General features: G+C 42.2%; 2 protein-coding genes across 3 annotated transcripts in view; both read left to right on the top strand.

Annotated features, from left to right (window-relative positions):
• The window catches only part of LOC109197015 (ATP-dependent DNA helicase PIF1), a 933,009-nt gene that overhangs the window by 672,757 nt on the left and 243,233 nt on the right, over window positions 1–17,019 (top strand). The gene's annotated exons all lie outside the window — the stretch shown is intronic.
• Window positions 4,141–16,635, top strand: donson (DNA replication fork stabilization factor DONSON). The gene is made up of 12 exons (XM_003460083.5): window positions 4,141–4,836; window positions 4,967–5,041; window positions 5,170–5,370; window positions 7,530–7,708; window positions 10,596–10,671; window positions 10,742–10,844; window positions 11,216–11,318; window positions 14,606–14,743; window positions 14,825–15,023; window positions 15,123–15,192; window positions 15,302–15,432; window positions 15,898–16,635. The coding sequence occupies exons 1-12, from the start codon at window positions 4,414–4,416 to the stop codon at window positions 16,036–16,038; spliced, it is 1,839 nt and encodes a 612-aa protein (XP_003460131.1). The 5' UTR covers window positions 4,141–4,413; the 3' UTR covers window positions 16,039–16,635.

Raw genomic sequence — 17,019 nt, 5'->3', positions numbered from 1 at the left:
TGCTCAGCATCTCCATTACTTGCCAGGATGCTGTCCAGGTAGGTGAATTGATTCACCTCCTCCAGTGGTTGCAGTCCTACCGTAATGGAGTCCTGTGTTGTCACGTAACCTATCCTCATGACCTTGGTCTTGTTTCCACTGATCCATAAGCTTGCTTTGGGTGCCTCTTGCGCCAAGCATGATGTCATAGTAGTCATGTTTTTCCGGACGTCAGCCACCAAAGCAATGTCGTCTGCAAAGTCGAGGTCCTTCAGGTGTGCTGGTGGATGCCAAGGTATCCCAAAGGCATCTTGGTCCATGGCACTCCGCATAACAAAGTCAATGGCAAGAAGGATGAGGAAGGGAGAGAGGATACACCCTTGCCTCACACCGGTCTCAATGTTGAAGAAATTCGTGAAGCCACCCTCTGTGCGGACGCAGCAACTGGAGTGAAGGTAGAGAATTTGGAGTTTGGAGACCAGAACTCTGTATTTCTGCACAAAATCCTCAGTATGGAAGTCCTTCACAATCAAAAAGACGTTTCACCAGTAAAATATTGTTGACTTGTTTCTGTATGTGATATTGACAGTTCCATATAAAATATTTGCGAGGACAGTAGTTAGTCAGTAGTAGGAAGGACCAACCTGTTTATGAAAGGTCAGGGCACATTCATAAAACATTAACACCACCTACTTTTTTAAATAGGAAGTTTAGGATAAAAATCCACGTATTATCTTTCAGAAACATTTTGATCCAATAATTTTGATAATCTGATTAAATGAAGGGAAAAAATGTTGTGGAGCTTATTTCTTCGCTTAACACCACTTTGACATAAAGAGGAAGTCTTTAGCCAGCTAGGAGCTACATTTCATTCGAACATATAAAATCACCAGGTCTATGTTATCATCCATCAAGCTTTTGTCCTCCACTGGGATCAAAACTCCCAAATATTTAACAATATTTTTAACTAGGATATTTCTGTATTAGCAATGTTTTTTAAAGCAAGAATTTCAAAATTATTTAAATTAAGGTTTAAGCCTGATTTGTGTCACTGTGTTTGAGAGAGTGGAAAAGCACTATCCATATCAGTCCATTTACCATTAATACAAGCACTTTTTTCTTATATTTACATGCTTTTTATCTAACAGTCACACACATTTGTACTCAAATGGATGCTTCAGAGAGCAGCTTGGGGTTATTTATGCAAACAGGGATCAAACCACTAAGGTGACCCACTCTACCTCCTGAGCTACAGTCACCCCAGTGACAGTGACTTGTGTACATTTAAAGATAATGCAACTAAATTTATCGTGGATTATTGAAAGGTTTAGATTTTGGCTTACCGCTAAGAAGAGATGGGACGGCCATGATAAAATTCCCCTCTTAATCTGAGTGATGGCAGTTTCACTGATGATAAGGTCTTTATTGCTTTGATTAAAAAAAAGTTATCAAATTTTAAAAAATTTAGGGTTAAAGATAAAATTGTGGAGAACTGTAGAGAATAAAGAATAAAATCAGGTGACTGCCAACAAGCCATTATTTGTAGTTAACTAGCTCCAAAAACAGGTGAATATTATTGAGATATGAATGCCACTCATGAATCCACAGTGGGATTCCTGAATTCTTTTATTTGGATCAGTGTTTCAACGCTTTGCTAATATGAAAATCGTCATTTTATAATCATTGTTGAGTGTAATTGGTCTCCAGTTATCAAAACATAAAGGATCTTTGTTGGTTTGGGGAATTAAAGGGAGATGTCCTTGCTTTAATGACGGGGACAGTTCTTCTTTTACAGATCGCTTCATTAAAGAGAGCAGCTATACATTTAATTGGTAAATTGACAGCAGAAATATCATTATTTTTTCTATTTTTGAGCTCTTTTTATGTGCTTATGCAATGGCTATCTTTCTCATTTAAAACCTTAGAAATTCCCAGTATTTTCCACATTCATCACTTGTTGAGGCCAAATTCCAGGACTTTCCTATAAGATCCTTTATATCTGATATGAGCTGTTCGCTCTTCAGAAGTGAGCTAGTCTGAGCCTAACCCCTTCTATTGTGCCACTTACTGATATTTGGTGTCTGTGTCACAATTTTGTGGTCTTTCAAAATAGCAGGAAAAATTTCTGCCTCCTTTATATTCAGTTCAAGCTCTGCTTAAATCAACCAAAACGTGATTATAGACAGAGTACTAGAATCTTTGGATGTAAGCTGTTTCCACAGCGCTGCTCTGACCACTCTCTTTCTCACCAAAATGAAGCTTCTTCTCTTTCAGGAAGGAACTGTTGTTTGCTCTCTTTCAGATGTTTCTCACAGAGCAGAGGATGATGATTGCACATGGCTCGTCTGCCCAGCGTGTGCGTCACATCAATCATTGCCTTCTGTCTGAGCTCGGTAGCAGCTTTCTGACAGAATCAGGATACTTTTTGTCTCACGTCCTGTTGTCTTGTTCATTCTCATCGTACAGATGCAGACGCCATCATTTTTTGTAGCACTGTGCTTCAGATAATCTGTTACTGATATCACTTTGCTGTTTTTGAATATTTTCTCAAGAGCTTGTTTTTCTCTTTTGTTAATGCCATTAATTTCTTCATAAACAAACTAGTCATGTTTAAGCTTTTCTATCATATTGGGACCATGTTTTCTAGCTTGTTTGCCTTGTTTACCTCGATTGTGAGAACACTGATTATATTAGTCTGCAGCTCGTGAAGGGACAGGGCATTGGTGTTCCTCTTTTTGACCCCTGGCCTATTTTGAAATTCTAACCAGGAAGAAGGAAACGGGTTAAACTGGACCACAACAGTAAAATCTAAGAAAATAAGATGTATTTAATTTTATATGCCATGGGACAGATTTACTAAGTGAGGCAAATTATTGTGATGTCACAACTGCAGTGTGGAGCAATTTATAAACAATTGGTGCAGTAAAAGCACTTCAGTAAGAGCAGTGCAAAATACTAGCTCAAAAATCCAGTGTAAGCTCATGACTGGACCTGGAACTGGGGCTTGCTGAGCCTTGGCCCCTTTGGGACATGGTCATGGAGGGAGTGGTTCCCTCTTCCTACCGCTTTCCGCTGGATGATGCTGCCCCAACCTGGGATGCAGGGAGGGGCAGCATCCAAGGGAGGGATCAACAGCACGTGGCTGGATGTTCTGGTGTGGTTGTTGAGCCGCTCCCTTGCTGGTATGGGATGGCTTGGACCTCTTCCTTGTTAGGGGGCTCTGGCTCAGGTGCTGGCCAATTCTTGGACGCCTGGAGCCCTGGGACCCTGTTCTCGGCTCGTGCCACTATCCTTTTATTATATTTTCCCTTATTTCTTCCCTCCTTCTCCCTTTTATTTCTCCTCTTGACTGTCCTGCCTTAGACGTTGTCATACTATACCACACATAATGTAATAACTGAAACAACACAAAAAGAAACGAATAAATAAACTGATAAAAGATACACGTGAACAAGAGGAGCCTATAGCGAATTTATACAGCTGATCTTGAAAAGGAGAACTATACTCACTCGAGAGGATGATACAACCATGTTGTTCCCTCTATCTGCAGCTGAGCACTGGCTGGCTTTTCCCCACAGAAGAGTGTCCAGCATGTAACAACAGATTATTTAAACCATATACTAACCTTTACACGCTACTGTATAGTGTCTGCAATGATAAATCACGTTTTCAAGTTTGTTTGTTTTTAAAAAAAAAAAAAAATCTACTTCATCTGAAAACAAAATGCAGGTATACAATGGAAGCCCAAATGTCCCAGTTTAACACTGGAACTTGAAAGCAGCTTACATTTGTAGATCTATGCGAAGCTGGCGACGTTAAATTTGTCCCCTCTAAGTCCCGCCGGTACTCGTCACTGTCATGATATATAGCCGCTGCAGTATTCTCCTGGATGATAGGCGTCGCCACTAAGACAATATCGCCACATAAGCGCTGACATAGGAAGAGAAGAAGTCAAAGCCGGAAGTCAAGACTTTGACTAGTGTTTTTCTGAAAAGTTCTTTCTACAAACCCTCAAGTTTCCAAACTGTTCCAACATCTCCTTCTGTATATGTCTCTGATTATTATTAAATTGTTAATTTAAATTATACAATTCAAATGCAGTAAAACCCGATACGACGTCACATCCTGACGTACCATAATGTCCAAAGTTCCCGATGAGTAAAGGCTCCAACAGACACAATAATTGCACTTAACTCTGTAGATTATTATGTATTTATTTTTAACGTGTCACAAAAACAAACGTGAACAAATGACGTCCGTTTAGCTCCGACCTCTTCACAGCCATTAACACGCGGGGACTCTTTACGTCAGCACGCTACGCGCCAAATTTGTACAGCGCAGAAAGCGCAAAACAAAAACAGCCGCGGGTCCTGCCCTTTCTAAAGGAAACAGCGCTAAAAGTGGATTGTTTGGGGCAAACTGCATCTCCACAGGATGTCGGAACACTTTGGATACTCACCCAGCTTCAAGCGGCCTGCGGAAATTTTGCGAATGAGGCGCAAAAGAGCCCGAAGCGAAGCCGGGGCCGGGTCCACAGACAGCCCCGAACAAAGCGGCTCATCTCCGACGTGCGTACGGACTTTCTCCCCCGAACCGCTCTCCGGCGCCCAGAACCATTTCGGGGTTGGAATAAAACGCAGGAACCCGTTCGCAAAAATAGAAAACACTTACAGTCCTAAGAAGAAACGTCTAACTTTTAACGACGCCAGCTGTAACACCGAAAACTCCGATAGCTCCGGGATCGCAAACAATGAGAGAGATGAAGAATCATCGAAGAGAGAAGGCACGCTAGATCTGGCTCTCAGCTTCAGGCTCGATGAGGCACAAGAACAGGAATACCGACAAGCTTCCAGCCAGGTTGGTCTCGGTCCTTTGCACTGTCGTCAGGAAGCTCCTGTTTTTATGTGGTAGAGATGTAAACATGAGGGGAGAAACTATAGGACCCCCTCTTAAACGCCTTACCTTTCTTGTCTGTGTCCTGCTGTAGAAATCTGGATCTCTGTCTGAGAGTGATGTGTTGTTGGAAGAAGAACCGGAGGATATTAAAAACCCACTGCTGAAGGTGGGAATTTATTCTGTGTGTTTTTTAAATGCTGAATGACATATCTGTGAGAATTGTCACTTTTTCCCAGGTTTTCTGTTGTGCAGTGTATAACCGTGTATTCAAAGGATTCCCCTCTGTCCTTCTAGAGCCCCCAAGCCACTGCTCCCACTGCCGTAGCAGCTCCTGTGTGCACCCAGTATCCAGCAGACTGGAGCCTAAAGACTCGTCTCCTCCTGACCTCTCCGGTCTCCCTTTCATGGGCAGAGCAGCTCAAGGCTCAGGAAGAAGCTCAGGGGCTCAGCCAGCACTGCAGGGCACAGTTCAGTCCCCTGCCACACAGTCCACAGGTAGGCTCATTGCATACATGTGGAAGATGGACAGGCGCACAATAGTCACTGTGCATTTATATGTTGCTATGGAGACGCTAGTGACACCAGTTACAGCTCTCCAAATAAATATTTTTTTCAGCACTTGTTGAGCCCTCAAAATTTCACGACTTTTCGATTTTAGACCCACTTCAGATGTTTAAATCTAAAATCTTGTTTTTTATTCAGCCAGATTTTTTTTTCTGTAACCAAATTAAAAATGATATCACAGAATAGCAGAGATGATCAGTGTGACAGTTTCCATGCAAACCTGGATCAGTTTGATGATTCTGAGTCTCAGTCTAAAACAAAGATACGCTTCTTAATAATTATTATTTATAATAACAATGAAAATTGCAGGTCCCTACTGTCATTAGTAGGGATTTTGTATATATGAGCTTCTTTAGCCAGTAGGCGTGGATGATGTCAGGGCCAGATGCTGCCCAACGCTTCATGCTTGAGACTCTTTCATGGATGTCTGCCGCTGTGATGCTTACTGGATCCCGTTCAGGGAGGCTGCTGTGGTTCGCCCGTAGATCCACTAAACACTGAGCATTGCTGTCATGGGTTGTGTGCTTCTGCTGTATACTCTTCCGATATTGCTCCATCTCCAGCACCTCACATCTCAGATGATTTGATTTTCATGGCTTCGATGTCTCAGGTGTACCTCTTCAAGCTGCTAGCCAAGGCTGTGAGTCTTTGCTTGGCAGTTTCCAAGGCCTCAGGTGTGACCAGCTTGCTGTACTTCTTAGACATCCCTTTCTTCATCACACCTTTCTGCAGCTCCAATACTTCCCTCTATGCTGCCTTGATCTTGGCCTCTAGTTTCCTTCTCCATGGAGGGTACTGCTCCTTGTGGGTGCTCATCTTGTTCCCAAACATCTCACTGATCACTGCTGTTGTGGGGTAGATCAGTTGGTTGGTTTCATTGATGACCACAGTGGTGATTGTCTGTAATGTTGCATTCACATCGCACGGGGGCTGCACGGCCTAAAGTCCTTTCTTTTTCTCAAAAATCGACGGTATGCCTTATGTATGAATTCTGGTTGTGCTTACTGACTGCGAACCGATTTTATGTGATACACAGCGCTCAGCAATCTGTCAAAAAATGTTTTAGTGCGACTTTGCTAAGCTACGGCGCTGCACCGCTTGATGGATTGTCGGAGGATTACAGCTACCGTAGTCAGGAGCCTCGCGGAGTGATACGTACTGTGCTTCAACGTAATATTACCGTATTGTGTGTGTATAAGGACCATAAATGGCTCCTGTTCAGAGACATGGTTACAAAGAGGATTTCAAACTCCAGGCTGTCAGTCACGCAGTAGAAGTTGGGAACAGAGCAGCTGTGAAATCTGTCTATGTTATTATGCTCAGCGTCTGTTAGTTTACATTTTGACTGCACAGTTGTGAGCTCTTTGTTATGCACAAAAACAACAGTTTTATTTTATTTCTGGAGTAATATTATTATTGAAGTAGTAATTTTTTCATGTACATCTATGCTGTATGTTAAAAAAGTGTCTGTGTGAGATCTGGGACACAGCTTTCACTTAGAACTCTCTTTTTGTTCTTACTTTATGGCTTTAAAAAAATATCGAGATATATATTTCGTCATCCAGCTAAAGAATATCGAGAAATGAATTTTGGGTCATATCGCCCAGCTCTACTTCACATAGTCTTCGTAATCAGACCTCTCAGGTCAGCTGCTCTTTCAAATCTCTAGTTGCAATAGCAGTTGCTTCTTCTGCATGTTGGAACACTGAGCTACTAGTTATTTCACCATTAGGTTTTCATACTTGTGCTTATCACACAAAATGCATGTGTGTATTTGTTATTAGTCAATACCAGATGACAATAAAAGGGAAACAATGGATGGGTTGGTCCTGTGCGTCAGCTTAAGAGCACCAGAGTGAACAAATCAGCTCCAGAAGTATAGAACTAAGTACACATGTGTAAAATCTGTAACATATTGTGTCGTTAAATAGTCTCGCCTGTTACTGTTATTGTTACTGTACTGGAGCAACTGTAACCCACATGATTTCCTTAAGTATTAATAAAGTATGCTGATCCCGACAGCTCTTAGTTTGTCTTGGGTTCTTCAGTAGCTTGTTCCTCAGCCCGACCTGTCTCTGTGCCTGCTATAGGATCCCAGGTCCTGCTCAGAGCTACGTTGTGCCTTCCAGCAAAGCCTGGTCTACTGGCAGCATCCCTCCATACCCTGGCTGTCCCTGTTCCCTAGGATCAACGCTGAAAGGAGCTTCTTTGGCAAGAGCGCCCCCTGGGCTCATGATGCAACGCTACAGCAGAGTCTCATGACAGAATGGTGAGGCTGATAGGGTGACAAGGTTTAACTGCAATGATTTCATTTTTCTCTCTGTCCTGATTTTAAATGAATCAAGATGTGATTGAATCACAGACTTTCAGCTTTAACTCGACGGATTTTAATAAAAATATTGTTTGTTTAGGAATTACAGTCATTTTTATGACTGACAGGTGGTTTCACTGATATGTCCTATTGATAAATGAATCATTAAAAAAAAAACCTGAACTTGATTCTAAGATTTGAGATCTTTACACTGGAGGTCTGAAGAGATGTAGGTGAAAGAGGTCATTGTTAGGCTGAGTAACCCCAATATATCTGTCAGAGAGAGAAGGAAGTTACGACCTCCTTAGACTGTGTTTTAGTTTCAGGGACTTTTTTTTCCAGCGAGTTATCAGCTCTGTCACAGTTAGCTAACACAAACGCAGTCTGTTAGCAGCAACCAGCTAACCATCGGACCCAGTGACATCACGTTCTGTACTAGCACTAAACATGTTTAAACACTTCTTTCCTAAATCCAGCTTCACAGATGGTGTTAAATCTCACACAGCAGGGTTGCACATTAAATGAACCTTTGTACAGTGAAGTGTTTCATGGCCAAGTAAGAGCAGCCACACTAGGGCTGTTCGATATAACGATATATATCGGATGACGATAGAAAAACGTCTATCGTTTCATTTTACGCTATCGTTTGTTTCGTGGTGTCGCAAAATAAACTGTTTACGGCAATATTTTTTCATCATTTTGATGGTCACTGTAGTGGCTATATTAATTTCTTAAAGTTCTCTCTTTCTCTTATATTTAATATAACCACACTACTGACGGACAAGCGCTTGTTTTTTATGCGTTGTCGTTAGCAACAACGACGGTAAAACCACGGCGTGTCCGCTTGTTTATTTTCCACATAAACCTTTCACAATAAAGCTCAAGATCCTGTTGAGGCTTTTCAAAATAAAACGAGTCACGTGAAAGATGCAGAGTATTAACGGATGAGAAGCAAAAAAGAGCCGCCAGGTGCTAAAAAATAAACCTTAGACTCAAACGTTAGAACAGACTTTTCTCCGCAGCACGCTGTGTAATAAATACTCACAAAGAAAACGGCGGCCGTTACAACTTACGTCTAAAAATGTATAGTTCCATGCATCAGTTAAAACACTCGACTCAAGGTACACGACGCCCAGCTGGAAACACTTCACGCAAGTCGAGATGCCCGAGATTCACAGAATTTACAGGAAATGTTACATTTTTGTAATTTATATCGTTATATCGACGATAGATGTCTTAATATCGGGATATGAGATTTTGGTCATATCGCACAGCCCTAAGCCACACAATGAAAGAGCATTTTTAGGTGGAGCTCCGTGGTGATGATCTGCAAAAAGACTTCTGACATTGTTGTATCTCCTGGACCAGGTGATGTGTGCGTGTGCTTGTGTTCAGCTGTGAGTTTGCCTGTGAGTCTATAGAGGAGTGTCTGCTGGCTGCAATAACAAACAGGGAGCAGTCTGAAGTCTGCCCTGTGCCTCGGTGCAAACGTTTGTGTTGCTGAAAATGGACATTATGTAACAGTAGGGCTGCACGATTTTGCATAAAATGAGAATCACGATTTTTTTTGCTTAGAATTGAGATCACGATTCTCTCACGATTTTCTTTTCCAGTATAAATATTTATTGCACTTATTAACTGCACATCAACTTCGTAACAGTTGAGACTGAACATAAAAACAATAAATAAACATAAAAACAATAAATGTCTCACATTTTGTCGTTGCCGCAAAATGTTGTACTGCTTGAAATTCCGTCTCCACCGTTGCTCGACACTGCGTGTATAGAGCAGGTAGTGCAACAATAGAAAAATAGTTGCGGGATGGCACTGTGTAGCGTTTGTCTAGGGCAGCGGTCCCCAACCCCCGGGCCTCGGACCGGTGCCGGTCCGTGAGTCGTTTGGTACCGGGCCGCGAGAGTTGAGGCTCAGGTGTGAAATGTATGGTTTTCAGGGTTTTTATCGGTTTTCAGCATTATTTTGTTATCGTTTTTATCGTTAACTCGGTTTTCCTGGGTCTTTTCACGTGTGTTATGAATAAATCTTCTTTTTTACAGTACCGGCACTAGTTTTATTTTGTTGTGTTTATCCGCGACACCTTAAGGGGCGGTCTGTGAAAATATTGTCGGGCATAAACCGGTCCGTGGTGCGAAAAAGGTTGGGGACCGCTGGTCTAGGGTGTTGATCATTTTCCTAAATCCCTCGTTTTGCACAGTGTTGATGGGAGCCATATCTTTGGTCAGGTGATAAGTGATAGCCTCCGTAATTTCTTTGTGCCTGCGGGAGTTCGACGGGTATGGGGAAGCGCTGTATAAGGTTCCCGTTATTGATGTTTGGGTGGTTGACCGGGACGGATTTTCTCCTGTCACTTTCTCGTCATCTCTCACGTGCTCTCCGTTGTTTTTTCCCTGCCAGCTGGCTTCTGTATCACGTGGTATAAGGCTCCGCCCTTGTCATTTGTTGAGCAGGAAGAGTGAGCGCTTGTTTTCATGCAGATTACATCTCGGATCAAAATGCAGTACAATCGTCGTCGTCTTGTTTTTTTTTTGTTTTTTTTGTTTTTTAAATCGTTGTCATTTGGAAATGAGATCGCACATAAGTATGAATCGAGATCGCGATTTTCTAACGATTAATCGTGCAGCCCTATGTAAATGTTAATAATAATTTGGCGTGCTGCCTTGTTGAGGTTTCTTTTTTGTAATTCGAAATACTCGATGCAGCCAGAGTGCGAATGAATGCTGTGTGTACTGTGAAACAGCTGAACACTGGCTGCTGTGTTCTGTATACTGCACATGTATTCAGTGGCATTATTCCCACACTCCTTCCTTTGTCCATGTTTGTTGTTCAGGTCCGTCAGTCTGTCATCTCTCTACAGTCTATTAAAGGCTAGACTGTGTCCATACTTCTACCTCTGTTCCTATCAGGTAGGTGTTAATATGCAGCCTGAACTGTGCTCAGCAACACCGTCCCTCAGCTCATCTGTTTCATTGTCAGTTCACAGTGTTGTTCCGGGCAGCGGGTCTTGGTGGATCCAGCAGCATCACTGCTTTCATTTCCCCCACAACCAGGGGCCTTAGAGAGGCAATGAAGGCTGAAGGTGAGAGCTGAAGTGTAGCTTTGGTCTCAAAATGATTTTCATTTGATACAATAACAGCTGTAAAAGGCTGATAAGGTATTGTTGTCAGCCTGCCGGGCAGGCAGCGTGGACACCCAACGTTTTCTTTCCACTCGTCTGAAATGTGACATGTAGTGGCAGTAAAGTAGTCCACAAACCTGACCGCTGTATGAAAAAGCTTTGCCTGTAGTTTATTCTTTAAGACATGACTCGGCAAATAAAAAAAGTACAAGAAAAATTAGCTGTAGGAGTTAAACAATGTCAGACCTCTAGCCTGAGGTTGGGACTGAACAGAGGAGCAACATGACAGCATCATCATTCGCTGCTCCTCACTGATCAGTTTACCCTCGTAGGTATAGAGTTCAGCCTCCCTCTGCTGGAGGAAGAGAGGAGGTGCAGGGAGGCACAGAAGCCGACCGTTCACCAAGAGGAGGAGCAGAAGGAACAAGAGGTCACGTAAGTGCTGCTCTTTCATTGTGCTCAGTAGGGCTGGGAGCTGTCGGGGTTCTGATTCTGATCACTGTTTTTAAAATATGTGTAAAATATAAGTTTGGACTCACTCAGCAGTGTTCACACAGCTTCATGTCATTCTAGAATAGCTGACTTCTCATACAGCTAATAATAAATAATAATACTTCTTTTTTTAAAGTGAGAAATCTTTGGGCAGTTCACATCTGGCAGAGCTGCCATTGCTCTCCTGTTCTGTGTAGACATTCTGTCGTTCATTTGCACATACAGCCAAAATCACAGCATGTCTTTAACTCCACCAACTTCACCAGGTACAGGTAATATTACAAACAAGATTTGCACCTAATAATGATTGAAGGGTAAAAGCAACATTTTGTAAGAATGGGGGAAAGATTTTTAAAAAGATGATTGAAGATACAAACACGATGTCTGAGTGGCCATGAGCCAATTTAATAGTTGACGCGTCGTTTGAAGCTTTGTAAGATCCCAAAAGACGCAGGAATAAGTAGTAGGATTTAAGAGTGTAATGATGGACTGAAACAGAAGATGGCAGCACTGCATGTACAAGGATGCCAGCTGCCGTTAAACACTGAAGAAGCAGAAGCAGTCTCCGCTTACTGTGTACAAATTCAGGGGCCGCATCTTTTGGCCCCTGAATTTGGAGAGCAGATGCTGCTGGTGCAATCAGCTGCATGTTTTACATCCAATGGATGCATGATCTGATTAGTCGACTAATCAGATCATGCATCCATTGGACGTAAAACGTGCAGCTTATTGCACCAGCAGCATCTGCTCTTATATAACTATCATTAGCTTACAGCTTTAAGTGTTTAAGGTGCTAACTAAAAATAAAGACAAGATGATAGTTTATTAAACTTTTAATGAAATCTGCAGATTGTTTTGGTGGAGTTTAATAAACTCAGCCGTCTGCTCCTTGCTATCTAAAATATAACAGGACACCGGAGTATATTCTCGAGCATCTCACACTTCTGATAATCAGCTGTCTGCTTGACGTTTATTCAGCTGTGTAAAAACTATAACTTTAATCTCAGCCAAACCGATTTACTCAGGAACAAATAAAATACAAAAAAAAAGCCAAACAATAACATTTTTAAATTATCTGAGTGACTCATATATCATGTTTAACCTGAGTAGCGAAAGACGGCGGTGGGTTTGAAAACGATTTGCCAGGAGTCCGGTGTTCTCACCGGCTCTAGTGAGCCGTCAACCCCGGCTCACGATCGAGCTGGTGGGTAACAGACGTCTCCGAAAATGTCGGAGCACTTTTGAAAATATGTGATGTCTTGATAAACTGAGCAGATATTTGAAGTTTACACAGCTACATTCTCGCCTGAAAATATGTTAAAAGTTTATTTTGTGACCCAGAAATAATAATAAGAGTGATATTAAAACTAAGTAGAAGAAGATGAGCTGATATGGAAGAGTGGAACTCGAATCTGCATTCATGAGCAGACCTGGAGGCTCCCAACATGTGGAGGCCTTGGAAGGAAACAACATCTGATTCTATAACTGATTTTATTAAAAGAGCTCAAGAGCCCTGAGTGGAGTCAAACTCAGAATACAGCAGCAAAACCCAAAGCAAGACATTTGATCCCAGACACCAGCCCTGCTGCCAGAGTACAAGTGTACAGGCTGGTAGTGTACAGCAGGGCAAACAAGGCAGTGGAGGATTTAAGGAGACCAAGGGGATCTGCTGCGCTGGACACCTCAAGGCTGAAACTGAGAAGCGGTACGCCCAAGTCAGGACATATGAGAGCTAACAGAGCAACCCTGCAAAGCTTCCAATGGCTATGCTAAATTACCACTTTTCAACTGAAGGCAACAGTTTGAAAGAACTGCATCACAATAATGAAGCATTTTGGTAAGAGAATGTGCAGTTAGAGAAGTCAACACCAGGTAAAGCCATCGCTGGCATGTTTTTCACTTTTATGGAACCACATTTTCTTGGTTACTGCGTGGACAGAGCTCTGGTTCTCAGCGGAGTCGTCTTCTCACAGAATTATTCACTGAAGCTGGTCCATGGTGGCGTTCTTACCCGGCCGTGGATCAATGTCCATACAGGCGCAGTACCACACTATGGATTCAAATACTGGATGGAGCAGCCAAGTACTGGCAACACTCAGTACTACAGATGTTTCTTCTAACATTCATAGTTTCCTGGCCTTTGCACTGGATGCTTGGACCGCTGACAGCAAGGCGAGTGCACGAGGGAGTGTCTGGCCCCTCACTATGTCATTGAACCCAACTTTCAATGATATGGTGGGTTATGACTGTTTGTATGTGCATGATGACCAGGTACCCCTATGCCTAACATAAGCATAATTCAAACTATCCACTGAATAATGAAACATTTGGGTTAAAGATTGAATCTAAATGGACAAAATGCACAGAACTTCAGAAGTTGTTTTTTTTTCCTGTTGCATTAAGGGGGCTCTGCTGGGTTAGCTACATTATCCCTCACACACCAAAATAGCTAACGCTAAAATGAAGTTCTTCCAGTGTTGTTGTCTCTCTCTCATTCTTTCTGCTTGAAAATATCCATCAGTGTGCTTCATAGTTCTGCAACAGCTCATGTTTGGTCATCACGTAACTCAACTGTTAGAACAAAAAACAACCAAATGCAAAATCAAGTACTTAGTATGATTACCTTTGTAAATGGTTTGCACAACCAAATCAAGAGGAGTAAAGAAAGGATTTAATTAGATTGCAGCAGAGGCTTCTGTAGTCCAAATACATGGCGGAGATTAGGATATTCATGCGTCAGATACAACTGATCTAATACGTTTTAAGAGAATCAGATGCCTGGATTATTCTTGTTAATTAGGTTAAATTAAATGTTAATTAAACAGGGAATGACTGGAATAACTTTATTTTTGGGCAATAAAAAGAAACCTGCACTCTACAGATGTAACACAAGCACTCTACAAAAGATAAGAAAAGTAAAAAGTCAAGTTTTTTTTAATGAAAATGACGTAAGGGCCATAAAACTGTTAGCAAGGAGAAGCAGAGAGCACCACATATGCAAGTCTACCTTAACAATAGTAAGTTAAGCCATAAAGGCCTGTAGAAGGAACTAGATATAACCAGTCGTCATGCTTTAAATATACCATAAGGAAAAATGAGGCACTAATAACCTGGAAATTTTAAAAGTGTAATCAGTCGTGGTCTAAAAACAGCAACCAGTCAGACATAAGAGGAACCTTTTGTTGTGGTGTTTTTGTGCCATCGTGTGTAAATGTGGTCTTAATGCGTAGGTGCTCCGAGCTGAGAGATACAGTTGATGGAGAAGAGCATGATGGAGACGACAGAGATGAAGACAGCACTTTGTCTTGGCTGAAGGAGATGGGAGTCCAGGACAAAATCAAGAAGCCAGACCTCCACACCCTACAGCTGTATCCTTGTTAGCACAGTCACGTTAGTCTGTTTTACAGGTACTCTGTTTTTCTGTGACAGCTCCTTGACCTCTTCTCTAGTCATAAGGAGGGCCACGTCATATCTCTGGACCATAAGCCTGAGTCTGTGATATGTGTGGAAGGACTTCACACTTTCACTCTCATCAACTTCTTCATCAATTGGAAGGGTGTGGTTGCTTCGTCCGGGTCCCAGGCGGGGTTACCGCCCACACTGTTGGCTCCCAGTGCTTTTAGAGGAGCTACAATGCACACTCTGAAGGTGTTTGGAGCACACACGGAGCTCTGTCTGTAACCATCTCATGTATCATTTATACTTCTGTGTTGAATTTGACACCGTGTGTGGTTTATGCTTTTGTAGAGCCGTTGTGTGAATGTGAGAAGTCAAGTTGGCTCTTCCTACCAGAACATCAGCAGTCTGGAGATCACAGGTACGCAGCTGGACGAGCAGACTTTTGTCTCGTATCATTTCTCAGCTCCCACTGTGTGTGTTAGTGTTCAGTATTGTTGTTCAGTATACTTGTACTTGCCACACTGCAGGACCTGTCCTCCCCTCGTCTCTCCATGCTATCCTAACTTTACTTCGGCCTGCACAGAAAGGAAACTTCTCAGCTGCGCTTTACACACATACTCCTACCGCGGTTATGAACATACACAGCACCAAGCAACAGGTAACACACACACACAGAAGACATGAAGCTGCTTTTTGTTTGATTTAATTGTCATGAATGTCATGCATGTATGAGCTGTAGCCTGAATATGATCAAATCAACTTTAATGTCAACTTTACTTCTTAGCAAGCAGCCTGCAGATGATGCCTAAACTATAACCAGGGTCATCTGCATGTAACATGTGTGAAGCTTCTGTCTTCCTCACACAGTCTGGCCAGCCACTTAGTTCACTATAATTTACTAAATGTACCCACTGAGGCGCTCAGGTTTCTGGCACGTGCATTGGTAATTTAAATAATGCAGATGTTGAACGAGCTAAGTTTGCATGGCTGGTTTTGCTGTTTGTCTGTTAACCTGTGTCAACATGCTGTCCACAGCACTTGGTGCTCAGATTTATTCTGAAATAGGAGTTGGAGAGAAAGTGTGAATTTGTGTAGTGGTATTTATTCTGTGAACACTTTGCAGGTTAGTGAGGCCTCGGTAGAACTGTCCTCTTGTGGTCTCCATCCTGCTTCCATCCAGCAGCTGCAGCAGCCTTCCACCCTGGGAAAGACAGCCCTGACACACATCACCATGAACAACTACAGCTACACATGGAAGAACTAAGAGAGTGCTGAGAGTTTACACAACACAAAGAAGTTTGCATTAATTTGAGTTAACAGCTGCAATCCTGAAACTCGGATCAGATTCCACTGTGACGCTGTGTGCATACTGGAAGAGATTCACAGCTACACGCTGACCAGAAAGTGAAGGGTATTCCACGACTACAGCGGGCAAAATAACCACTGGTGATGTGAAGTAGACGGGATTCAGAAAAAAAGTTTATTAATTTACAGGCGTCAGGTGAAAGCCTGAAGTGCTACCTGTGGGAATGAAGAATATTGTTGATTTACAGGGTAGTGGTAAATACATCACAGGGTCATCTGGGCAACTGGGGCCTGGAATGTCAACAAGCGACCAACCACCAGCTTCAAAGCAACATGTGATGAGCGAATCACTTCCGGCATGTACACCGCTTAAGTGTCTGTTTATGTTGAGGTTTCTTTTAAGCAAATTTTATTGCACTGCACCGGATGTGACTATTTATTAAACTCTATATTGCTTAATTACTTTTAATCTTTCTTCTCATACAAGATTTATCAACGACAAATGCCGGAATGTTTTCAGGTACTGGAATGCTGATGAAATAAATTGTTAAAGTTACTGCGCTCGAAAGATTTATTAACAGCCGTATCAAGAAAACATGGTGAGCAAGTTTCTTGCTTTGATGTTTTCAACATATTAGATGGGTGGATGAAGTCATTTATCAACTCCAGTTAAATAAAGTGAGAACATGAGGAAAGTAAGAGCGAGGCCGTCTGCCAGGACTGCTTGAACAAAAACCTTTTGAGCATTGACTGTCACTGACAGTCTCCATTAAACACAGTTCTTTCCTTAAATATATGCAGGGGTTCACATGTGCTGTCAAACTAAAAGACGCGCACCAGATAAGAAGTTGCAATGCGTGTTTGCGTACATAAGATTTTCTGGAGGAGGACAGACATTTGTTTAGAACTTTTAAAAATGTTGAAGAACCAAGCTCCTTTA

This window comes from Oreochromis niloticus, linkage group LG23 (genome assembly GCF_001858045.2).
Source record: "Oreochromis niloticus isolate F11D_XX linkage group LG23, O_niloticus_UMD_NMBU, whole genome shotgun sequence".
In the NCBI taxonomy this organism is placed as follows: Eukaryota; Metazoa; Chordata; class Actinopteri; order Cichliformes; family Cichlidae; genus Oreochromis; species Oreochromis niloticus.
Note: the sequence above shows the minus strand (reverse complement) of the source record. Positions and strands in the feature narration are given on the sequence as shown.

Excerpts from the sequence above, each read along its gene's own strand:
- donson (XM_003460083.5), top strand. The coding sequence starts at position 4,414 with ATGTCGGAACACTTTGGATACTCACCCAGCTTCAAGCGGCCTGCGGAA. Across the intron at positions 15,024-15,122 it reads CTACAATGCACACTCTGAAG|AGCCGTTGTGTGAATGTGAG; the intron begins GTGTTTGGAGCA and ends ATGCTTTTGTAG. Across the intron at positions 15,193-15,301 it reads CAGCAGTCTGGAGATCACAG|GACCTGTCCTCCCCTCGTCT; the intron begins GTACGCAGCTGG and ends GCCACACTGCAG.